Genomic DNA, 26,296 nt, shown 5'->3' with positions numbered 1-26,296 from the left:
TTTAAGCCAACCTTTTGTCTTTGCAGGACCATCAAATGTGTTCAAAATTGTGAAGATGATTATGGAAAGAAATTTTCAGCCTGTAATCATTTTTAGTTTCAGTAAAAAAGACTGTGAAGCATATGCCCTCCAGATGACCAAATTAGATTTCAACACAGGTACTAGTAATTTCAATATAGTTTTTATGTTAAATTTATCCACTCACTTGTTCACTTTTTATGAAACTTTCTGTGGCAAGTTTTTAAAATTAGTAATTTCTTATTTTTAGCTGCATTGTTTTTCTGGCAGCAGTCTTCATATGCATCAAATTTTCTCATAGGGAAAATGTTACAGTTGAGTGTTGCATTTCTGACCCTCAACCCAGAATCCAGTTAAGTCAGAGATATGACCAATAATAATGTGTCATAAAAGCAAAGATACAACTGTCAACCTCGACAGTAATATCATAAAATGTCCAGATACTAGAAATAGATGTACATTGATTTTATTTAAATCCTGATTGTACTATAAGTATATACAGTTTATAAAAATACAACTCTTAGGACCTAAAAGTACTATTCCAGCTACAATAGTTAATCCCCTTTTTTCCAATCTTCTTAAACTATGCTAGGGCTTTTAGCAATTGATATGTATAACCCGGATCTTACAGAACAGGCTCAAGGAAGGTGTATTTGGTGCCCTTTTTCTCCCTTTGTATGTCCCTGGAGCAAGCAAAATTAGATATTCTTCTAACTGCAGAGCCAAATTCTACCCTATTATCTCAGAAGCCTATGGCTGGATGCGCCACCCTTAATTTTCCCAGGTATCATCTGTCCCCTCTACAATGTAAAACAAAGTTAAGTGTCTTTTAACATGCCAAAAATATCTTTTGTACAGTAGCTGATTTTTGACAAATACATAGAAGTGAAAGTAGAAATAGAAAATACAAATAATGGTCACAAAATGCAATCATTTAGAGATGAAAGCAATATTCCACAAGCTGAATATGTACTATAACCAGTCGTACAGCATGGATCAGAAAATCTATACGTTGGGTATCAACTTAAAAATGGAAGTAGAGGTAATCACCTGACAAGAGTGAAAGATAACATCTGGAGTGTCCCACTGGTGCCCAGGAAATATAAAAATATCTAGAGAAATTCCTGCAGTTTTTTTAAGGTACTTCATCTGGGGATTCAGTGGAAGATCACAGATAAGAGTTATATGGAATGAAAATGTAGGGATGTCTTGTAAGTGTGTCAACAGAGGCAGTAGGTACATCGATGTGAACACACAGAAAGGAAAAAAGAGCATATTTTGATATTATTGGAATCCAAGAACATATATATCAATTGGGAAGGCTTTGATGCAAGAATCCAGAGTTTGTTGGCCATGTTAGGTAACTATAAGCCTCAAAAAGACCACCTGGCCATCTTCTCCCTTAGTTTTTACTGTTGTAAGACAATCTCTTATTCCATGTGTACTTGCATCTAAACTGCATTTTCCATTTCTGAATAAATATGATTTAAGGGTACCCTTTGCTGTGGCCCAGGGTTCATTGACTACACAAATGAGGATGGCTTGCATTTTAAAGTAAAATGGCTCTAGGAACCTAGATTATCAAGATGTATTCATGAAGCTTGAGGAAGAATTTGTGGATGTTTGAGAAACAACTGCTAGAAATTGAGTTCATACTGTTTTAATAAGTATGTCAAGTCTTCGTTTGAGTTAGTACTCAGAATTTCTACAGTACACTTATACTAAAGTGCGTATAACCTTATGGTTCACTGTTAAATTAAGGAACGCTTATCTTCTGTTTTCTGGATGATATTGATATGGGTAATATTTTTGTACAGCAGAATATAACTCATCCCACATTAACCAAATTAAATCTTTAAGATTTCAAAAGACTATTCAAACTCTGCTCTTAAAGGTTAACTATTTTAAAAGTAAAAGAACTTCACTTACGCAAACTAAATAAGAGAGATGAGCTATGAATGAATGTTTCCCTGTGTTTTGTTTTGTTTTTTTTTTTAAAGAAGGCCTACCTACATCTTTGCTCTGTGTGTAGTATGAGGAAAAACTAATCTCATGATTTCATGCTGCCAGGCTGAGAAGACATGGGCATGTATATATACTTCAGGAATCATCGTGGATAGAGTGCCTGATCTGTAGTCAGGAAGAACTGAATTCAAATCCTGCCTTAGACACTAACTGTGTGACTTTGGGCAAGTCACTTAACCCCTGTTTGCCTCTTTTTCTTCATCTGTAAAATAATAAAATCTGCCTCCCAGGGTTGTTGTAAGGATCAAATGAGGTAGTATTTATAAAGCAATTAGCATAGTGCCTGGTACACACTAGGCACATAGACATATAAATGTTAGCTACTATTATTATCATTATTATTATCCAGCCATGCTAAAAAGTTAACACACCAGAATGGACATTCCATAGAACTCTTAGAGAAGGGAATCAGTTGATATGTGTCCTAGAGGAGTACAGGAACATGAAGAGTATCAGTGAGGAAAGAAGAGCAGGTTGTAGGGCTATTTATTAGATTTATCTCTGAGTGCTTGGGGTGTTCTAAAAGATTGGGGGTTTTTTCTCTTTTAAAGATTATCTTTGTATTGCCAAGAATCTCTTTTACTTCCTTGGATATGGTTGTTTGGGAGGTGAGGGGTGGGTTTTTTGTTTGTTTTTGTTCTTTGAGAATTTCAGATGTTGTAACTGAAATTTGCAGAACTTTCTCTCCTAGGAGAGAATTTCTACAGTTTTACAAAGCTACCAAAACTGGTTCTTCAGTGATACTGGCCAAACGATCCCAGCTTTAAGTAGCACAAGTATAGATTAAGTGTTTTTATGTATGCTAATGCTACAGGTATATGTATGTATGTATGTATATAGCTGAATGGGTATTTTAGAACGCAGGTTTATCTGAGGTTCATAAAAGTTATTCTTTTGCCAGAAAATTGTGATCAAATCAAATACAGTATCTTTTCTAACATCTTTATGCAGGACTCTCCTATCACTATATGTAATTTAAAATATTTTAATTTAAAATGAAAATGATGCTTTTTTTTTAATACTTGTGCTTAATTCTTTTACAAGTTGCCGTTAGAGTCTGAGAATCTGCCTTGCAGTATTTATGTGGCCTCAGGCAAGTCACTTAATTTCCCTGGGCCTTAATTTTATCATTTATAAAATATGATCATTGGACTAGATAGACCCCCAAACTCTAAAGATGGCATCAATGATTTTGAAAAGGGAATTCCCTCATGAATCTTAAATGGTAACAGGTTTTCAGGAACAAGTGGAATTGTAGATGTTATTACTTAGTGTTAATAATAACTTAGTGTTAATAATTATATATTCATTTTATGGCATTGGCATTTATTTTAGGAAAATAAAATGCCTTCTTGGTAGATATTGTGGTCTAGTCGAAAGCACTGAAAATCCTGACTATGCTATTTAATTATGTAATATTAGAGTTAAATAATATTAGACCAGTTATTACTTTTTTTAGGTCTCAGTTTCCTCATTTGTAAAATGAGAAGATTGGGCCCTTGTGATTCTTGATTTTATGAACTAGTTAACTTGGCACAGCTAATTTTATGTGCATTTTAAAGCCTCAAGAAAAAAGAGCCTTTGAGGTAGCCAGCTACTGAATTGATAGTGTGTGATGTGTTTTCTAGACCTTATGAGTAGGCAACTTGTAAAGTTATTTCATTGCTATAATAATCCAATGGTAAAATTATTATAAGAGCAATAATATTCTGTGATGGCATGTCAGTATTGTTTGGTAGTTAATATAATAATAACTGTCTTAAAGACATTTTGCTTCCTCTTTCATATTTATTAAGCAAGTTCAGAATTGCAAAAGAAATTTTCTCTTAAGTTACCCTATTATGAAAAATTTATCTGGTAATATTTAAATAATCTTACAAATCATATTATTTGTATGACATCTGATACCTTTTAGGTGATTGTTTCTTGATAATAGCTTCAACTTGAACTTTTTTTTCTTTTAGCTGAAGAAAAGAAGATGGTTGAAGAAGTATTTAATAATGCAATTGACTGCTTATCTGATGAAGATAAAAAGCTTCCTCAGGTGAGTGCTACAGCAATTAACCTAAACATTGTTATTAACAGTCTTCCTTCTCTGTCTTTATTTTAAGATATTAAAATACTATTTCTACAACACTGCTACAAGTATGACTTTATGTATAAAAGGATATTTTGCTTTCAACAGCACCTAAGGTTTTTGCTTTTCCTTTCTTTGCATTTGCCTGTTTTAAGTTAATATTTCTCTGAAAGCTAACGCATAAAGGGGCCAAATACTTTTAGATATGAAAAGATTGCCATCTTAACTCCACTATGTGAATAAATTAACTTTTGATCCACATATCTGTTAAAAACAGTTAAAATATAACCCAAATGTTGGAGGTGAAATATAAGAAAAAAATTTGACGTTTAAAAATTTTATTCTTTATTTACAGGTTGAACATGTGCTTCCTCTTTTGAAGAGAGGAATTGGTATTCACCATGGTGGCTTGCTTCCTATTTTGAAAGAGACCATAGAAATTCTATTTTCGGAAGGATTGATAAAGGTATGGTTATAATTGTTTAATTGCAATATGAAAAATCATGCCTGATGAAGCTTTTGGAAGATTATAATAAAGGCCATCACCAATTTTTTGTTTTTTTGTTTTTTTCACTAGCCTGTACTTTTTTCCATGTATAATCTTTTATTACTTTATGGCTAGCTAGATAATTGAGGATCTTGGAGAGCTTTGTATTCCATATACATGCATTTTTTTGGTCTTTTTTGCTTATATCTAGCATAAGTCCTATTGTAGTAGCAATTTTGATGAAGACAGCACTTTACTAACTGAAGCAATGCTGATCCTGCAGAAGAATTGTTATTTCAGATTGATAGATAATCTCTTGGAGAGTTCACTTTATAGATCAAGCTAGGAGTAGAATTGCTTGGTAGATTCAGAAGAGGAGGACAGATCCTTCAGACTAAAGTGAAAAGTATCTGATCAAAAGAAAAAAAAGTTAATGCCTATTCCCTGTAGGAGTTACTGGAATATGTCATATGATGACCAAAATAATGGTCGTCACCTTTTAGTTTATTGGTTTTGAATTATAGTATCAAAAGATTAGAGCTGGCATGGGTCCAAGAGTCCATTGAGTGCTCTGCCTTCCCCCTGTTTTACATCTGAAGAAACTAAGGTCCAGAGAACATAAGTGACTTGCTTAGAGTCATATAGCTTGTTTCAGAATCATCATATAGTTAGCAGTTGAGTTTGAATTTGACTTATGAAATAGCCATTTGAAGTACAGAAGCAGAACTACAGAACTTTTTAGAAATTAAATTTTTTTTCAAAACCTATCCTCTCTGTCCCTTGCCTCTGGCCACTGCCTAATTTAGATTGGGGGGGGGACCTCCTCTAATAAACATTTATTGTTAACAGAACAAAATTCTACATTAGCTATGTATAAAGGAAGAGGGGGGTGTGGAGTGTGTATGAGAGAGAGAGAGAGATTCTATGCTTTGAGTGCATAGCTTGTTTCATCATCCTGGTTCATCATTACACTGATCACTTTGAAAGTCCTGAGACTTTCATAGTTATTTGTCTTTATGATATTGTTGTCATTGTACAAATTATTCTTCTGATTACGTTCACTTTACTCAACATTATCTCATTCAAATTTCCTCCAGTTTCTCTGAAACTTCCCCTTCATCATTTCAGTATGACAGTACTCCATTACATTTGTATACTAAGCTATTCAGCCTTTTCTCAACTGATGGCCACCCATTGAGATTCCAGTTCTTGACTACCTCAAAAAAAGTGCTATAAAAATTTTTGTGCATCCTTAGTTAGACTTTGTTTTGTTTATGATTAGTCTCTCCTTTAATTTATCTTCCCTCCAGTTCCCCCCTTCTCTTTCCTGTTTTTTCTATTGAATGAAATGGGGTGTGTGTAAATGTGTGTGTTCTTCCCTCCTTTGACAGTTCACATGAGAGTGAGGTCCAGTTGTCAACTGTTCTCCCCATTCCTTCTTCCTTATTTGGATGAACTTCTGGACTTCTCCTTACTCGCCCTGGTTGTGTGAGATAATTTTTCCTAATCTTCCCCAGCAGTATGTTCCTCTTCCCTTCTCTTTTCATTCTTTTTTTATGGTATAACAGAACACCTGTCGGGCTTCTGTCTAATTAGATTCCTTCTGTGACCCCTAATGATACATCAGTTCTCCATATTGGAATGTAAGCAATTTTTTTCTTATTTAGTCCTTTGTCGTTGTTCATGTTTACCTTTTTGTGTTTCTTTTCACTCCTATTTTGTTTGAACTTAAAAGTTCTTACACAGCTAGGGTTTTGGTTTTTTTTTTTCCAATAAGGATGTTTGGAGGTCCTCTCATTTAAGGTTCTTTTTCACCCCTAAAAGGTTATACTCAGTTTTGCTGCACAAGTTATTCTTGGCTGTAAGCCTATATCTTTTACCTTCTGGAATATCAAATTCTAAGTTCTATGCTCCTTTACAATGGTTGCTGCTAAATCATGTGTGATCCTGACCATGGCTCCTTGGTATTTGAATTCTTTCTTTTCTGAATATTTACAGGATTTTTTTCTTTGACCTGGAAACTCTAGATTTTGGCTAAGAACTTTTTCATTTTGGGATTTCTTTAAGGAGGTGACCAGTGTATTCTTTCTGTTTACACTTTGCCCTGTTTTGATAAATGATCCATGAGGTTTTCTTTTAAGATTTCTTGAGATAACAGTTTTTAGACTTTTTTGGTCATAGCTTTCATTTAGTTCAGTGAGTCTTAAATTTTTTCTCCTTGATCTGTTTTCTTACTTGGCTTATATTAAATTCTATGGTTCAAGGACAGTAAAATAACAGAAAACACAATGAGCTCCCCCCAAAAACTTCCAAACAGATTTAGAAAACATACCACACTGAATCCTAATGAAGAAATCCAAGAGAAACTTACAACACAGGTCAACATAAGGAGATTGAGGTCTCTAGACATTGGGGACAGGGTACGGCCACTTGCTTTTTTGTGAGATACCTAACATTTTTTCAGGTTATGTTTTGTTTTGTTTTCAGTCTTAGGACTTTGTTTTTCAATATTTCTTGTGGCCTCATGGATTTATTGGTTGCTGTTTGGTCCATCTTAATTTTCAGTGGGTTTGTTGCTTGGGCAGAATTTGTACCTCTTATGCCAAGTCTTTTCAAGTCTTTCTTCCATAGATCTCGTTTTTTTTCCCCCCATTTTTTTCCCTCTAGCTCTTTCATATAAAAATAATAATAATTTTTAACTCTTTTATTAAACTTGCTTCATTTAGGAATTCTAGTTGAATTTGTCCCCAAGCTATGTTTCTTTTTTGGTTTGGTTTGGTTTGTTCATTTGGATTTTTGAGACTTCACTTGCAGATGTTTTAGAGTCATTATTGTCTGGGTTTGTGTTTTTATCGTCCCTGTCGATATAATAGCTTTTTATGATGGAATTCTTTCTTTATTTGCCCATTTTTTCAGTCTGCTTCCTGACTTAAGACTCCATATTAGGTCTGGGATTCTGTGCTCTTCTGGAGGAAAGGTCTGAGCTGGTACTGTTGCTTCTTTCTTGGAGTATTAAGTATTCTATTATTCTAATGTCTTAGGGACAGCTCAGGCTGGGGACCGATGGGCTTTCAGTACTCTCAGAGTGGTCTAATCCAGGGCTCTGTTAGTTTCTGACTTGAGTTTAAGTATGAACAGCAGTAAATGCTGCTGAACAGCACTGCTGATTCGGAGCAAAAACCTTTGAACTTCCCTTTGGTCTTGGATTCCTGCCCTGGCTATTCCTTACAGGTTTCAGATTGGGCAGAAGTTGGAACTGAGACCTCATTACACTCCTGGGTCCAAGGTACACCATTGCTGTTTGCTTCTGAACTTACACCTCTCTCCCACACAGCCCAATACATATGACCAGCTGTTTCCCCAGCATATTGCCCTGGTTTCAGGCACCCTCCTCAATCTAATCTATATCCAGGAACAGGCAGCAAAATTACCTGTTGGCATCTGATCCTGCTCTCTGCAAGGGGTGCCCCAGTATGCATCCAGAATTTCTTGCCTTGGCGGGCTCCCTGCAGCATATTCCTGGTCGTACCCTGTCCCCAATGTCTAGAGACCTCAATCTCCTTATGTTGACCTGTGTTGTAAGTTTCTCTTTGATTTCTTCATTAGGATTCAGTGTGGTATGTTTCCTAAATCTGTTTGGAAGTTTTTTGGGGGAGCTCACTGTGTTTTCTGTTATTTTACTGTCCTTGAACCATAGAATTTAATATAAGCCAAGTAAGAAAGTTTCTTGGCTTAGGAATCCCACCTTAGGACCAGAGATAAAGCCTTTGGCACTATTCATACCAGGCAACATAGCATTTCCCCTCCCCCCACTCCTTCCTTGAAGCTGATTTAGCTTTTTTTTTTTTTAATTGAAGTTTATGATGGAAGAATAGGAACTTCTTCTGAGTTATGCAGTAAATGTCAGGAGTTTTCAGTGTCTGTGTTGCTGCCTGTGTTCTTTAGTCAGTAGTCAGTAAACATTTATTAAGTGCTTACTATGTATTAGGCACTGTCCTAAGGACTGGGGATACAAATAATAAAAAGTACTGAACAGCGCTGTCTTCAGAGAACTTCCAGTCTAATGGGGGAAGACATTACACAAAATAAAGCTGGAATGCGGAGAGAAGGGGGACACCACCTTCCCCACTCTGCCCCCAGGCTATCTGGACGGGGTCATGATATTCAGCAGAGCAGCTATTGGAAAATGAAGAATCCATTGGAACATTTTGAACCCACTCCAAAGGGAAGTTTTGGGAGGAGTTCATTATTCTGCCTTCCATGGGAGAGGGAGCTGAGGATGCTGAGGATCAAAGTTGACTCCCTCTTTATGGTGAGAGGCTTATCCTGGAGGAGGTTATTGGTCATGGAGTGGAAACCAAGCAGAGCAGCTGATGGAACATTAGGGACAAAAAGTAAAGGAAGTCAGTGAAAAGAAAATCTGTTACCTCCTTCGTGATGGGAGAGTAAGACATTGGATGGTATTATAAATTTCTGAAGTACTGGTAGCTCCCTACCCCCTGGCTTGCAAATAGGTTGTTCTTGTTTTTTGTTTTGTTTTTAAATTTTGTTTTAGACATGTCTTTTTTCTTCCTTTCTTTTTTTTAAACCAATTTTCTCTTTGTATTTCCTTCCTTCTCTGTGCAGAACACCTAGTAACTTCAAAGGGAGTGCCTTTGGAAAGGGAAAAGAAACACAGCAGGTTTTAATTTCTCACCAAGGGAAATACAGCTGGCATTATTCCAAATCATTTGACAGTGAAAGAATGGCCCTTGGGGCAGCTAGGTGGCGCAGTGTATAGACCACCGGCCCTGAAGTCAGGAGGACCTGAGTTCAAATCCGGCCTCAGACCAAACACTTGACACTTACTAGCTGTATGACCCTGGGCAAGTCACTTAACCCCAATTGCCTAAAAGCAAAAAAAAAAAAAAAGAATGGCCCTCAACAGTTGGTTCAGCATAGCTGAATAGCAGCATGTGGCCATTTTATTGAAGATATTAAGAGTATACTCAAGTCTTCTGGAGCATCCCTTTACTCTTTGGATTTGGTTTCTCCATCATTGATTATTCTGTTAGCCAAGTTACAGCTTACAGGAAAATGATGTTTAAATAGAGTGTGTATATATGTGTGTAACTGTATGCAAGGTCATTGAAAATGGACATTGCATAGTGGGAATAGAGTTTACTACCACAGGAACTACCCAGATTTAAGTCCTGATTTGTTCCCATGATAGCTTTGTTAACTAGAACATCACCAAACCACTCTAAATCTTACTTGTCCTGTATGTAAAATGGAAATAATAACTATCAATTCTACCTCACAGTGTTGTTGTGAGGATTAAGTGGTATATGAAGATGAATATTAATTACCAAGGGATTATACTGAAGTAAGTTATTGCTATAATTTGAAGTTTCTACTCTTTTTTAACATTTATTTATTTTTAGTTTTCAACATTCACTTCTGTAAGATTTTGAGGTCCAAATTTCTCCCCATCTCCCCCACCCAGCCCCAAGACAGCATGCAATTTCTTTTTTAAATTTCATTCATTTATTTATTTATTTTTGTTTTTAGGCAGTTGGGGTTAAGTGACTTGCCCAGGGTCACACAGCTAGTAAGCGTTAAGTGTTTGGTCTGAGGCTGGATTTGAACTCAGGTCCTTCTGACTTCAGGGCTGGTGCTCTATCCACTGCGCTACCTAGCTGCCCCTACCCAACAGCATGCAATTTGATATAGGCTCTGCATATACATTCATATTAAACCTATTTTCACATTAGTCATGTTGTAAAAAAGAATTAGAGCCAATGGGCGAAACCACGAGAAAGAAGCAGCAAATAAAAAAAGAGAGTGAGCAAATAATATGCTTTGATATGCATTCCGACTCCATAGTTCCTTTTCTGGGTGTGGACAACATTTTCCATCATGAGTCCTTTGGAGCTGTCTTGGAGCCTTGCATTGCTAAGAAGAGATGAGTCTATCAAAGTTAGTCATCACACATTGTGACTATTACTATGTACAATGTTCTCCTGGTTCTGCTCCCTTCACTCAGCATCAGTTCTATGCATGTCTTTTTAATAGAGCACAAGACATCTTTCAGTGGAAGCTGTAGGTTTCCAGGTTAGTCCATAGAAGTCTGTTTAACCCCTACTTTAGCTGAATTATAATACAGGCCTAAATTCTAAGTCTCAGAAAGTAGCCAGGAATCATGCAACAGAGAAGGAAAGATGGTCTGCCTCTCCTTTTGGTATTAGGGCTGGTGTTTGACAAAACTTCCATTTATTCAGCACAGGTAATCTCATCCTTATGTCGGAGAAAATCTTCCTTATCAAACTAATTCACCTCAGTGTGTCTCTATACCATGGCTCCTTACCCTTTGATTGGTATCTCCCTCCATTTCTTATAAAAGGAAGCAGGTGCTGTCTTGTCATTTATTGCCTGTGTGACCTTGGGCAAGTTACTTCACCTCTTTGGACCTCATTCTCCTTATATGTAAAATGAAAGGCTTGGATTAGATGGTTCCTGAGGTTACTTCCAGCTCTAAATCTATTATGTTAGGGTTCTTCACCAAAATGAAACTTCTAATTACGGAACTTCAGCAGCTATGACCTTCAAATTCAAAATGTAGGAGAGAAATTCCTTTGGACAGTGTAGATAAGAACTGATTCAAATTTATAAAAACAAGAAGCCTTTTCTAGTTGGTCAAAGGGATAGCGAATTTGAACAGGCAGTTTTCAATTTAAAAAAATCAAAGTTAATGATAACTGTGGGGAAAAAAATGTTCCAAATCACTAATATTTTGAGAAATACAAATTTAAGCAGCTCTGAGGTTCTACTTCACATCCCTCAGACTGGCCACACACACACACACACACACACACACACACACACACACACACACACACACACACACACACACCCCAATTGCACTATTGGTGGAGCTGTAAATTGGTACAGCCATTTTGGAAAGCAGTTTAGAACTTGTCTCAAAAGTCACTAAACCACACATACCCTTTGACTGTGCAGTACCTCTGCTGTGTTTCTACCCCAGAGGAATTAAAGAAAGAGGAAAAGGACCAATATGTACAAAAATATGTATAGGAACCCCTCTGGGCAAAGAACCAGAAACTGAGGGAGTGTCCAAAATCTGATCCAAAACAGCAAGAGAATAGTTCTTAAAATAACAACAGTGTAAAGATAAATACATTTGAAAAACTTACAGACTGATCAGTGTTAATGACAAACTACAGTTGCAGAATGTGTAACATCCTGTTACACACCACCTGACAGGTGATGGACTCTATGCAGAACTGTTTCCTCAACTTTAAAATGAGAGGCTTGGACCAAATAATTTCGACTGTCCCTTCTAGTTCTAGATCTATGACCCTATGATTTAAGAGCCTCGAAGATATGTTTATGTCGGAGACGTTGTTAATGGCCACTTGCATTACATGAAGCAGGTTATTACTATACCCTGTTCCATTCAACTGATTCTGAATATTATATGATATACACCTTTTTCTTAATTTGAGCTTCGTTATACTGAATGGCTTTTCTAATAATGTATAGAGTGAATTCTGCTTATTAATATCACTTTATGCAGTAACAGCTTACTGGCTGATTCTGATAAGAGCACATATATATTGAAATAATCTTTTTTTTAAAAATTAAGTTAAAAATACCTATGTAGTCTGATGGACATTAAAAAGGCATAGTGTCATGCTTAGTCAAAATTTGCATGGTATTGTTACTACAAAAACAAATATGTGAATGAAACAGTCTTATCTCTGCTTCTTAGTTTTTTTCATGTTTATAGAAGCTTGATTTATTTCTCTTAAGTCTTTACTGAGTACTGACAGATGAGAATAAGAGTGTTCTTTGTAATCCGTTGTTCTTTTGAATTGAGGATTGAGCGTTCTGTTTTTTTTTTCATAGGTAAGAGGCACTTAAGATATAAAAATTGTCCCACCAAATTCTAGAAAAAATACTTGCCCTGTGAAATGCTATGAACTATTTTCTAAATTGTCTTCTCTTAAAAATTTTTCTAAAACATTACTGTCTTTTTTTACAAGTATGTTTCTAAAAGGATTTAATTACATACTTTAACTCTTTTAGTCATTTTGCTTTGGTTAAGTAACTGATTTTATTGAGCAGTGATTTTGTGTGGTTTACATATTCCCTAAGGGTATCACACTAAGTTAAAACAATTTGGTAACATGTCTTCAGGTTTTTAACAAATCCTAGAAACCCCTTATTTTTCTTTTATTTAATATAAAAGGGAGGTTTACATATTAGAGCATTTGTAGTTCAAAAAGAAAGGGTGTTCATTTATGTACGTTTCCTTTAATTAGGCCTTATTTGCAACGGAAACTTTTGCTATGGGAATTAACATGCCAGCCAGGACTGTATTGTTTACAAATGCCCGTAAATTTGATGGGAAAGATTTTCGATGGGTAAGTAACATTACAAGAGAACGTGTTGAATTAATTTACATTTTTTTTATCTCATAGTTTTGTGTTGTGTTCAATTAAAAACAACTTAATATGCTGTGATTATTTTGAAGCAGTTTATTCCATAGTAAGTGATATCACGTGCTATGATTATTTGTCTATGTTTTCATTTTTTCTTGTGAATATTTTCGTTTTTAAATAAGGGCTTACCATTTTACTGAGACCTGGTGATTATGAGAACACTACTTTTGGAAACCTTAGTATAGCCCCTAAGACACAACAAAATTTACCTGAGTTGAGGGAGTTGTTGGACTCTATTTGCCTAAAGTTGTTCTAGTGAGTCTTTTAAGTGTGATGATAAAGAAGGTTAATGTTCCCCCCCCATGGCACCTAGTGAGTAATGAAAGATCCAAAGACCCAACATTAAATCCGTCTTCAATATTTAAACTCTAAAAAAATACTTTTTGTTGCCTTCCCTCTCTGACACCGCAGAACCTTATAACAAAGAAAATATGCAAATGAAAACCAACCAACAAAACAAGTGTGGTGACATCCTGTGCTGCTAATCTCCAGCATCTCTACCAGCGGTAGAGGAGTGTGTTTCTCATCTGCTCACCAGACTCAGCTTTCAGTTTCCCTTTCAGTTACCTTATTATAGCCATTATCTATTATTGTCTTGGTTCTGCTGTGCAGAAGCACTAGACATACTTTTTTCCCCTATTTTTTTCCACTATAGAAAGTGCTTCACTGAACATTTTGGTATATGTGGGTCTGTGCTTTGTCTTTGATTGACTAGAGTTACACGTTCACTAATGGGATTGCTAAATCAAAGGGACTAAAGAACTTAGTGACTTGTCTCATGTAACTCCAGATTGTTGGCAAAAGAGGTTTTATACAGACTGTTGAGAGTATTTTTTGTACTGGATGGTATCCCTTAATTTTATGTAGTCGAAATTGTCTATCTTGCTTTTCTAACGTAATTCCCTCAGTACTTTAATAGATTGACTATCTAAGGAATGGTATCTTTTGTCTTCAATCTCCCCCACTCCCTAATATATCATTTGCCTGCTTGAATATAAAACTGGGGCAAGAGAAGGTGTATAGCACTGTGTATTTCCCAGCTGTGTATGGAACATTTTCTATTAATCTTAAACATTCTCACCTCAATTTTTTAAATAATATTTCTTTTTTTTCCTAATTGCATGTAAAAACAATTTTAACACTTGTTTTTTAAATTTTTGAGTTGAAATTCCCTCTCTCTGTCCTGTCCTCTACCCCCTCCCTGAGACAGTAAACAATTTAATATAGGTTATACATGTGCAGTCATGCAAAACATATTTCCATCTTAATCATGTTGTGAAAGAAAACACAGACCACAAAAATGCAAAATAAATAACTAAATAAAGTGAAAAATGGTATACTTTGACCTGCATTCAGTTCTTTCTCTGAAGATAGACAACCTTTTTCATCATGAATCCTTTGGAATTGTCTTGAATTATTGTATTGCTCTCACCCCAGTTATCAAAGAACATTTATCCTAAGCTATGTTGTTAATCTTTAACCAAGATACTTCAGAATTTTGTTGCCTTTTTAAGTGAGGCTACCTGTGCTTTTGTGAGAGAAAGGGAATGTCATCTGGAAGTGATTGGTTATTGTTTGCATTTAGGATTTTACTTCCCTTCATGTTTCAAGTTTGAGGATTAAGGTTCTTTTGTTCCAGAGTAAGGACCTGGGTTAGCTACTCTAGGATTAGGTCTCTGCTTAAATCCATCCATAAGGAGTCTGTGGCCAAGAAAAGGACTACACACTCAACTCAGAAAAGTAGTGAACTGCTTCTTTAGTCTGCCAACTATGTCAAAGAGAAAGCTTTTTTTTTTTCTTATGAAAATAGAGTTATATAGGTGGCCATGGAGCTCAAGTGTGAAACATTTTGTCTTGATTTTATTTTTTTTTAATGAGACTATATGAGGAGAGTTCAGTGCTAATTTTCTTAACTTATGCTGCATAGAATTTCTGTTTAACTTGTAACTGGTGGTTTGTTTTTTGTAATTTAATTTCTCCCCCCCCAGTTACATGTAAAAACAATTTCAACATACTTTTTTCAGATTTTGAGTTCCAAATTCTCATCTTCCCTCCTCTCTCCCACATTGAGAAGGCAAGCAATTTGACATAGGTTATATACATGTGCAGTCCTACAGAACACATTTCCATGTAAATCATTGCTATGAAAGAACCAAAAAAAACCCCCAAGAAAAAACAAAGAAAGTTAAAAAAAAAAAGAATCTTTGATCTGGATTCAGCCTCTTATCAGTTCTTTCTCTAGATATGGACAGCACCTTTCATCATAAGTCCTTCAGAATTGTTTTGGATCCTTGTATTGCTAAAAAAAAAGTTATAGTAGATAATCATACAATATTGCTATTTAACTTATAACTCTTAAAATACAAAGTATTAGATTAATGCAGAAAATTAACACAAGGACAGTTAGGTGGTACAGTGGATAGAGCAGCAGCAGTGAAGTCAGAAGGACCTGACTTCAAATGTAGCCTCAGACACTTACTAGCTGTGTGACCCTGGGCAAGTCACTTAGCCCCAATTACCTACACACACACACAATATTAGATTCATGCAAAAAACTAACACATATATTTATGTATAGTTATCATGCGTCCTGCTAAGTAGGTACTGAATATGCTTAAAATAATTTAACTTTTTTCTTAATAACTGTCATCATTTTGAATATAAGGTATTTACTATGCTGTAATATGTTGAAAGTCTACTGGGATTTATAGGGCATTTGACCACTATAATAAATGACCTCATATAATTTTCCTTATTTCCTATCTTGTAACAATTTTATTGTAATTATTTTGTTCACCCTTACTTTTAGACTTTTGACTGCTTTTTCTTCCTCTTTTTAGTGCTGGATGTAATAGTGCTTTTGCCTTATTCAAATTTGCACTTTCTAATCTGCTTAGAAACCAGATAATCAAGTTTTTGGCTTCTTGTGAGATACAATGAGAACAGCTAGTTTTTAAAGGTCTTGTTAGCAAAGTTATTAATCCTTTGTTTATAGCTTTTATGAGGTGCTTTTGGCTCTCCAGATCTTTTTCTTCATCCTTCTTAATTATAGTCCTTAGGTGTTTTTCATGTAGTTCAAGTTGCCACATCACTTAATCCTGCATAGGTGAAGAATTGCATGGCTAAAGTTATGGCTTTTGTCTTAGCAGGCTCTCCCAGGCTTGGCTGAAAAGCACATTCTGAGTGTTTTAAAAACAGAAACAGCCAATCTTATTTATCATAATGGGAATTAGATGGGAAGACTTAGTTGCTAGTGAGTGGTATATATTGCTTGCTGTACTTTACTCACTTTTTGATAAAATGCAATTAAATGTAAAAATTCTTTATTTTCAGTGGTATCTGAGTTCAGTTTTTGAAGTATTATAGGCGAGTAACATGAGAAACAAATTTTAAGAGTGTTGACTTTGCTATAAATATATAAATCATAAATATTACCCTCCCTCACCTCCAACATTGAATTCATATAGGACATATGGATGGGCTAGGAATTAGACCTATGCTGTCATTGGTATCAGGAACTAGTTCCTGCTTGGAAAATTCCCTCTATCAAAGCATCACCAGCACCTTCTCTCCAGACAGGAATCTTGCAGAGTTGCCTAACATACTTAAGTGACTTGCCCTGAGTTACACAGCCAATGCGTGTCAGGACTTGAAGCTAGTTCTTCCTGGCTTTAAGTTGGCTACCTTGCCACTGTGCCATGCTGAATTAATATATCCTTAATAATAAAACAGCAGTGAGCTTATTTTAAATACTTCATTCATTTTCTGTTTATCTTTTTGAAACCTATGATAAGTCTTTTTTTCATGTAATGAGAAATGAAAAAATGCTGGACATAGGTGTCAGAGGACTTTATTAGATTTGAAGTCCTAACTCTGCTGCAGTCATTTATGATCTCAAACTGAAAGCCCTAGGAACCAGATTGAAATGGAATGGGGGAATGTTTAACAAAAATGAATAAAAATGAAATAATCAATAGATAATGTTAATTTGTGGTTTTTTACAGCATTGTCAGGGATCCATTCAAGGATCACTTTCTGTTTGACTTTGACATACTGTTTTACCTCTGTGGGCTTCACCTTCCTCATTTGTACAGTGAGAGGTTTGGATCAAATGACTTCTGATTAGATGCTGTTGCAGGTCTGGCATTATATGATTTCAGTGAAATTCTACCTAGATAAAAGTTAACTGATGAGGAAATTGGTGTTTGTATGCTAATAAATTAGCTCATGTTTTCTTTTAGCTATGTCATATTTTAAAATGTGAATAATATTTGGCCTAATGTTAAACACATCATTTTAGAGGTAACTTATATACAGTAGTTTTCTCTTTACCACTTTGAGCAACTGCACTTTTATGCTCTATACTTGGGTAGATTTTATTCTGATAGAATGGAAGGTCTTTGAGAACAGGAATTGCTTTATTTTTACCTTGGTATTCCCAGCATCTAGCATAGTGATTGATCCTTAGTAGCCACTTAATAAATGTTCTTTGATCGATTAATTCTAAAAACTTGGACAACTTGCTTTGTGGTCGTCCTAAAACATGCTGAATCGCTTCTTAGAGTATAATTTCTGTTCATCACAGAACAAAAATGGTGTTGGAAAACCTTTTTTGCTATTTCTGTTCTAATAGGAATTTTAAAAAATTCATTTAGATTTCATCTGGTGAATATATTCAAATGTCTGGTCGAGCTGGAAGAAGAGGTATGGATGAGAGAGGAATAGTCATTCTTATGGTGGATGAAAAAATGAGCCCAACTGTAGGAAAACAGCTACTAAAGGTAATTTTATATTAACGTTTATTGATACAAAAATTTTTTTTGACATGTTCTTTGAAAGTCAGTTGCATTTGAACTTCAAATATTCCTGGTGAAGTGTACCAGCTTTATCAAGCAAATGCTTTGTTTTTACTGTGCTATTTGAGTTCCACTTGTAAAAATGAGGAAACAGGTATAAACATCAACTGAAATGCCAACTTAAAATGTTTTCTCATTATGTTTTGTCAAGAGGATTAGTGGTTGGAGTTATTAGGTAAGAATGTTCACAGACTTGTTCCTCTGCTCAAAAATGTCTCCTGGTATTTGGTACACTATAAATCTACCTCTTAGACATTCATTTGGCTTTGCAAATACCCCAGGGAAGGTTGGCCTCACTCACACCTTCCATGTAGAAGACCCATCTATTGCTGTTAACTTTGTACAATGTTTTCCTAGTTTTGCTCACTTCATTCCAAATCAGCTCATGTAAGTCTTCCCAGCTGTCTCTGAAACCATCACCTTCATCATTTTTTACAGCAGAAGAGTATATCATCATATTTATATGCCACAACTTGTTCAGCCATTCTCCAATTGAAAGGCATCCCCTCAGTTCCAGTTCTTTGCCGTAAAGTTGTTTTCATTTACCTAGTTGGGCTTATTGTGTCAATTCTTCTTCTGATTCTGCTCACTTCAGTCTGTCAGTTCATACAAGTCTTTTGTCTTCCCAAGTTTCTCTGAATCTTTCATTTTCATTATTAGGGTGCCATAATATTCCATAATGTTCTTATATTTCAACTGAACAACATGTTCAATTAATCTTCAATTGGTTGGCACCCATTTTATTTCCAATTCTTTGTTACAAGAAAAAGTGCTGGTATTTTTGTATAGATGGTTCTTTCCACCAATCTTTGCCTTCTTAAGAGTATATGCCTAGAAGTGATATCACTAGGTCAAAAGGGTGTGGTCTCTTCAGATTATATGCCTAAAATTGATATTACTATGTCAAAAGGGATATGTACTTTTCGTTGCCCTTTGGAGCATTGACCCAAATTGTTTTTCAGAATGGTTAGATCAGTTCACAGCTCCATCAGTAGTGTACTCATGTGCCTATTTTCTCATGTACAGTTTTTTTAATGTATGTATTAAATATACATTATTAAATGTATATTAAATTTACATAGGTCAGTCTTTTTTGAAAATTATTTATAAATTAGTTTACTGTGCTTTCGCTTTTTATGCCATTGAGTTTTTTAAGTAATGCAATGTTTAAAAACAGTAACTTAGACAGTTACTACTTTTTACCACAAGATGTTCCTGGAAACAATGTCATAAAATAGATTTTGTTTTCTAGTAGGAAAAAATGTTATCCTTTGGTCAGATCCTAGATTTGACCAGCGGCAAAATGTATAATGCTCTTTACTTCAGAGAGTGGTCATTTTGTCAGTGCCAGTACTTCTTGCACTGCTACAGATTGCAACTCTTCACTTCCTCCATAGAGTGTAAGCTTTTTGAGAACTGGGATTTATTTTTACTTTTATTTTGTTGTTCCCTCAGCACCTAGTGTAGTACTGGCATATATATAGTAGCTGCTTAATAAATGTTGATTGGTAGGATGTGTCACAGCTTGTTTTCTACTGGTATATTCTTGAGAACTTAGGATTCCCTCCATGCTAAAGTAATGTGTGAATGAAATAAAAAGGTTTTATTAAACTCGTATTATGTGTAAAGCACTGTGCTAAGCCCTAGGGATACAAATAGAAAATAGAGAAATCACTTACTTTCGGGCAGCTGCCATTCTTATAGAGATAGACAGCATTTACTAGAGGATCCAGCCATAGGGTGGGAAAAGGCCCGTTAGTCCTTAAGGGTGATGACACATCAGAGCAGTGCAAGATGAACCTTTGTAATTATTCTTTAAAAGTAAGATCATGCTTTCAAGTCCAGTAACATGGGCCTACATGTCCTGTACGCACTGAACAGAGGATACCCAAGTAATAGTGTTATCACAGGGTTTACAATCGTAACACTTAGGTGTGAATGAATATTGGCTTAGTCAGTTCCCAAAGATGTGAGCATAGGCAAATCACTTAACTACTGTGGTCTTTGTTTTGACTATTAATGATATTGTAAAGAAAGCCCTTTATGTATAAAGCATTAAGTCCCACATAAATGTGAATAGTCCAGGTGGTTATAGCAAATAGAGAATAAAACTCATTCATCTTTATTTACTTTAAAACGAAATGCTATCAAATTAAAACAACTCTGAGCTACCACCCCACACCTGTCAAATTGGTTAATGTGATAAAAAAGGAAAATGACAGATGTTGCAGTGGATATGGGAAAATTGAGATACTGATGCATTCAGTAGGCAATTTGGAACTATGCCCAAAGTACTATAAAACCATGCATATTCTACCGTTTAAGCAATCAAAACTACTACTAGGTCTGTATTCCAAAGAGGTTTAAAAAAAAAAAAGGGAAAAGGCCCTATATGTACAAAAATTTCTTTTTTGTTTGTTTTCTTTCACAACATGACTAATGTGGAAATTTTAAAAAAAAGAATTCTATCTATGATCAACAGGTATATTATGTGGAAAGAACATTGGAGTTAGGAAGTCAACTAGTAAATAATGGTAATAATCCAAATATGAGGACCATTTGTACCTTTGTGAAGAGAGTTTCCAAATCACAGCAATTTTATATATATATGAAAGTATTAATGGAAAGATTAATGCCCCACCTATATAGTTTTCATCTAAAACACTTAACTATCAAATTATATAATAAAATTTGATGTACGTTTAAAATGTTCAGCTTTTCTGTCAGTGATTGGCTGAAAATGTTACTATAACTTTATTTTTTGAAAGTGACAGTATTTATTTGGTCTTCTCAGGGCTCAGCTGATCCTCTCAATAGTGCTTTTCACTTGACCTACAATATGGTTCTGAATTTGCTGCGTGTAGAAGAAATTAACCCTGAGTATATGTTAGAAAAATCTTTTTATCAATTTCAGCATTATAGAGCTATTCCAGGAGTTGTAGAGAGTAAGTATGAAATCCACATTTTCTTTTCATAAAACTAAATTTATATTTAGGACCAAACAGTAAGATATCTAGTGTTTGGTTGCATTTACAATTTTCCTTTTTCTAATGGGTTGAGTTTTGGGGGTGTTTGTTTTGTTATTGTTGGCTTTTTAAATCTAAGGTAACTTGATAAAAGACGCTTTCTCTGTAGTTTCATTGCTGCATTTTCTAAGAAGCACGTTAGTAAAAATAAGAAATAAAACAAAAATAGTTGCACAGTAATAATTTGATATATTACAGGATAGTTATTATTCTTTGTCCCCTAAGAATAGCATTTCAAAAGAGACCCATAGTATTTGCTTTCAAGGTTAATTTTTAGTCTGATGTTTTTTCCCAGATCTGGATCCCATATAGCCAGAATCTTTCAGATACCAAAAAGCAGACAAACTCTGTAGTAATACATTTTCTCATTATTTGTTAACTCAGTAGGTTAATATTGTCTAATAACAAATGAGGTGCTGACCAAATAAATAAATAGGTAGATAGATAAATAAGTGAATAAGTAAATGATTTTATTTCCTCCTTTAAAGGAGAATCATAGAAAGAAGATGAATTCTACCCATTTTTCTGGAGTCTGAAATTAAACAAATATGAAAGTATATAGATGGGCATAAGTGCATTAAGGATCAGTACAACCGACTACCCTTATTACCTCATTTTCCTCTATATCAGGAGTTCTTAACCAGGCCCAAAGGGGTTGTGGACAGATTTCAGTGGGGTCTGTAAATCTGGTGTGTGTTTGTTTTTTTTAATATTTTGATAACTATTTCAATTAATTGGTTTGGTTGTAACCCCATAGTTTTTTATCTTATCCATTAAAAAAACATTCTGAGAAAGGATTCGTAAGTTCGGTGAAACAGATAAACTTGAAGGAAAGGATGTCCATGACACAAAAAAAATTATGAACCTATTGTATACCCTTAGGTTTTAGCTATTGATGAGATAGTAGGGAAAATGCAGGAAGGTAAAATTACTATGACTTCCAGTTGTTTCATTACTCATTAACTACTGAAGTAGACTAATTGTTCTTCCATTTTAATATCTGTTTCTTAAAAGGGACCAGAATTATTCCTTTTGACATTTTGAAGCCATCAGACACAGCTATTCCACAGAGTAAAAAAAGTTGATTAGGATTATTCCTAGGAGGCCTTTATTTAGAGCAAGGTCCCACACACAGTACTAAGTGCTAGGGATACAAATACAAGCAAAGAAGACAGTGCCTTTGTCACATAGTTGATAAGATGCATAGATTCATGCCATTTAGAGCCAGAAGGGATCCTGGCAGTCATACCCTCTTTGTATAGATGAGGGTTGTCATGGTGAAGCCATTTGACCATTCATTTAATAGTAAGCAGCAGAGCCTAAACTTAAACTCAGGCATTCTGGCTCTCAATTCAGTGTTCCTTCTATTACATGAAAAACAACAAACCAAGTTATTCAGTCAACCAAAAGCAAGGTGATAGTTTTTGACTTAAACTTTCATATGAATGTTAATGAGATTTCAAGTGCCAGATAATGACTCCAGTAAAAAAACAATTGATGCTCTCTAGGAAAGCAGTGTCAAAAAAGATGTGTTAAATTAATCTTTTAACCTACAAAGGCGAAAACTGGCAGGAATTGGTAACAGTTTAAAATATAAGGCTTAGTGATATTTTATAATGGGTTCCAAAGAGGAGGATTAAGAGGTTGGTGGACAATAATGGTGGCAGTAATGTAAAGTGTTCAGTAAAACTGTCTTAACAAAGCACCTTCCCAGTCTGAGATTATTAGGTGTTGGAAAAAAGGAAGAACAGCTTTGTGAGATAAGTATTATATATATATACCATTTTCCAAATGAGAAAATCAAGACTCATAGAGGTTAAGTGATTTAATGAGTAAGGGTTGCACAGCTATTAAGATGGGATTTAAACACAGCTTTTCATGACTTCAAAACCAGTGTTATATTCATTACACCTTGGAGTTTCCTTTTCTGGCTCTGTTAGCTGATCACTAGGGACCTCTTAGTTTGTAGTAGAGGAAGTGGGGATGGGGAACCTTTCCAGAATAAATGGGCTTCAGCATTGTGGCAGCTTTTCGTTTGTCTTTTTTGTCAAGACTTTGCCTTGAATGGGGTGATTTTTCTCTCCACCCACCTTCCCCTCAGCTGACCAAGGGAAAATTATCTTTAAACTTTGTAACTCATCTATTCTCTTTGGGGGAGACAAAATGACATTGACCCAAGGATATGATCTACCCTGAAGACTGAGGGCTTCTTGCTATTGGCATAAAGTAAGGCATACCTGGGCCAAATGCAACTGCTGCTCGTTGTCATGTCCCTAAGGCACAGATTCAGTGGGATATGAATTGTTCTTTGAGCAGACTACTTTTTTTCCAAGGAGTTAGAGAAGTACATTGTTAATTTCTGTTCTCTTCCTTCTGAAAAACATAAATTTTAAGTTGACTTCAAGCATAAATAGTAAATTGACTTCAAGAGGCAGTTCAGTAATCTCCACAACTCTAAGGCATTCACTAATTCCTCCCAAGGTATTCTTACCTTTCCTCAGATTACTTGATATTTTACATACCAATGTCTTCCTAACCTCCAATGTAAAGTCTATCCCAGGGCTTGTTTTATTTATGTTTTTGTATTCCAGGTACCTAGCTTGATACCTTTCATGTGGTATTTGTTGAATTGAATGATGTATCTTATGTGGTTTTTCCTCCCGCGTTTTTTCACATGGTACATATTTTAATTTACAGAGGTAAAGAAACTAGAAGCACAGTATAATGCAATAGCAATTCCCAATGAAGAAAGTGTAGTCATCTACTACAAAATAAGGCAACAACTTGCCAAACTGGCTAAAGAGATTGAAGAATATATTCACAAACCAAAGTACTGTTTGCCATTTTTGCAGCCAGGACGATTGGTAAAGGTAAGCTATCTTAATTGCTCCACTTCCCAACTTTGTAAATAAAGATTATGCTCCATATCATAGGAGTTTATGGAGAGAAGATAGCCAATTTTTTGGTACCCATTTGAGAAAGGCAAAAATAGGACTCTTGCCTATTAATCCCCTATACTTTTAGTAAGTATAAATAGAAACACATGCCTTTAATTTAGAAAACAATAATTTTAATTGGTAACTTTGGTTTTCATATTATATGCTTGTTCTAGTGTATTCCTCCCCCTTCAATCCAGAGACCTGTACTTTATAATAAAAAAGGGAGGAAGGGGAGTGAAGTTCAACAGGACTATTCTACATATCAAAAAAAAATAGTCTTATTTTATATGCAGGATTATACAACCTAGTCCCCCACCTCAACAAAGAAGTAGAGTAGAGGGGTGTCTTCTCATGCCTCTTTGTTGAGGCCAAGCTTGGTTATAATTTCATAGCATTCCGTTTCTATTTATTGTTATTGTTGTTCTTTCCATTTAAATTGTTACTTATTGTGTGTATTGTTTTCCCTTTTCTGCATACTTCAGTTTGCCTCCTTTCATGTGAGGTTTTCCATGCTTTTGTATATTTGTTATATTCATCATTTCTTACAATACAGTAATAGTCCATCGCCTTCACCATCATATACCACAGTTTGTTTAGCCATTCTGCAGTCAGTGGAATCCTCATTGTTTCCCATCTTTTTCTCTTACAGAAAAGTGCTACTATAAATATTTTGGTGTAGGAGGATTCTATCAAACTTTTACAAAACAATCAATACCAACTAGGTAGCATAGGGGATAGAGTGTTGGAGTGGCTTTCAGAAGACTTGAGTTCAAATCTTGCCTCTGATACTAGTGGTGTGACCCTGGACTGGTTATATAATGTGTCAGCCGGTTTCTTCCACTTCTCTCTCTCTCTCTCTCTCTCTCTCTCTCTCTCTCTCTTTTTCTTTTTCTCTTTCTCTTTCTCCCTCTCCCCCTCTCCTTTCTACAGCCTGGCTTCTGGCTTAATCACTTAACTGAAACTACTCTCTAAAGTTAGTAACGATTTCTTGCAGGCCAGATCTAATGGCCCTTTCTGCATCCTCATCCTTCCTGACTTCTCTGCAGCCTTTGATACTGTCAGTCACCTTCTTCTTGATACTCTCTTCTCTCTAGACTTTATTGACACAGCTCTCTCCTCGTTCTCCTCCTGCCTATTTGATGTCTTCTCAGTCTCATTTGCTGGATTTTCATCAGGGTCATACCCACTAACCATGGGTATCTCACAGAGCTCCCTGGGTCCTATTCTCTCTTAATACGATTTCACTTGGTGAAATCACCTGTCATGGATTCAGTTATCATCTCCATGATGATAATTTCCGTGTCTACTTATCCAGCCCTGACATCTCTGCTGACCTCTAGTCTGACATTTCCACCTGCCTATTGGATATCTTGAATTGGATGTCCTGTAGGCATCTTAAATTCAACATCTCTAAAACTAAATTCCTTCTCTTTCCCTCTAAGCCCTCCCCACTTTGGACTTGCTTATTGCTTTTGAAGGTACCGGGCTCAGAACCTAGATATTGTCCTTGACTCTTTGTCCCTCTGCCTTCCCCTTTCCTTCTCCCTCTTCCTTTTACTCTTCCTTTTTCCCCCCTCCCCTCTTCCAAGACCTGTTGATTTTTTATGACCCCTTCTTTCCTCTAATTTTACCTGATACAAATCCTTATCACCTCAGGCCAGGACTATTTTGTTACCCTGCTGGTTAGTTTACAGTTCTCTCTCCACTCCAGTATATCTTCCACTTAGCTGGCAGGTTGTCTTCCAAAAGTGCTGGTCTGACCCTGTCTTCCCTCCCATCCCCCCTAGGCCCATTCAGTAAACTCCAGTCTTCAAAAATCCTAACAGCTCAGTTTTTCAACCTAATCTTCCATGAGTTATTCCTACATCCCACCTCAGCCACACTCAAAGATGGTCATACCCTTAATCTTGCCATCATTCACAGATGTATACCCAGTACAAGAATTCCGAAATCCTCTTACCCAATCATAATCTATTGGCTTTTCACCTCTGTCTTCCCTTATGTAGCCCTATTCTTCATCTTTGACTTTTCAGTTCTCTCCCAGGTCATCTTGCTGGCCTTAACCACTCTCTCATTTTCTCCCCATTTTGACTCCTTGGTGAGCCACTGTAGCTCTAGATTATCCTCTTCTCTTGAATCCCTTGTCCCCTTATGTCACTGATTGCATCCAGCCAAGCCTCAGCCTCGGATCACTCCCACCAGTTGTCACCTTCATGCCTACGCCTATGCTATTGAACAAAGGTGGAGAAATTTACACAACCCTGACTGGATCCACTACAGATTTATGTTGCATAACTTCACCTGGGTCCTCACTGCTGCTACACAATCCTGCTATTTCCCTTATCAATTCACTGTCTTTCTCAC

The 26,296-nt window shown here is 35.7% G+C and overlaps 1 protein-coding gene across 1 annotated transcript in view; it reads left to right on the top strand.

The window, feature by feature from the left end:
* Window positions 1-26,296, top strand: part of MTREX (Mtr4 exosome RNA helicase) — an 87,568-nt gene that overhangs the window by 23,127 nt on the left and 38,145 nt on the right. The window contains exons 11-17 of the mRNA XM_020997216.2: window positions 27-158; window positions 4,008-4,087; window positions 4,476-4,586; window positions 12,932-13,033; window positions 17,767-17,892; window positions 20,762-20,912; window positions 23,691-23,863. Of these exons, the coding sequence (XP_020852875.1) occupies window positions 27-158; window positions 4,008-4,087; window positions 4,476-4,586; window positions 12,932-13,033; window positions 17,767-17,892; window positions 20,762-20,912; window positions 23,691-23,863 (875 nt within the window). The remainder of the gene's footprint in view (window positions 1-26; window positions 159-4,007; window positions 4,088-4,475; window positions 4,587-12,931; window positions 13,034-17,766; window positions 17,893-20,761; window positions 20,913-23,690; window positions 23,864-26,296) is intronic.

Source organism: Phascolarctos cinereus, unplaced genomic scaffold, assembly GCF_003287225.1.
Source record: "Phascolarctos cinereus isolate Bilbo 61053 unplaced genomic scaffold, phaCin_HiC Scaffold_4;HRSCAF=312, whole genome shotgun sequence".
NCBI classification, from domain to species: Eukaryota; Metazoa; Chordata; class Mammalia; order Diprotodontia; family Phascolarctidae; genus Phascolarctos; species Phascolarctos cinereus.
The sequence above is the reverse complement of the archived record's forward strand: the minus strand, read 5'-3'. Positions and strand labels throughout refer to the sequence as shown.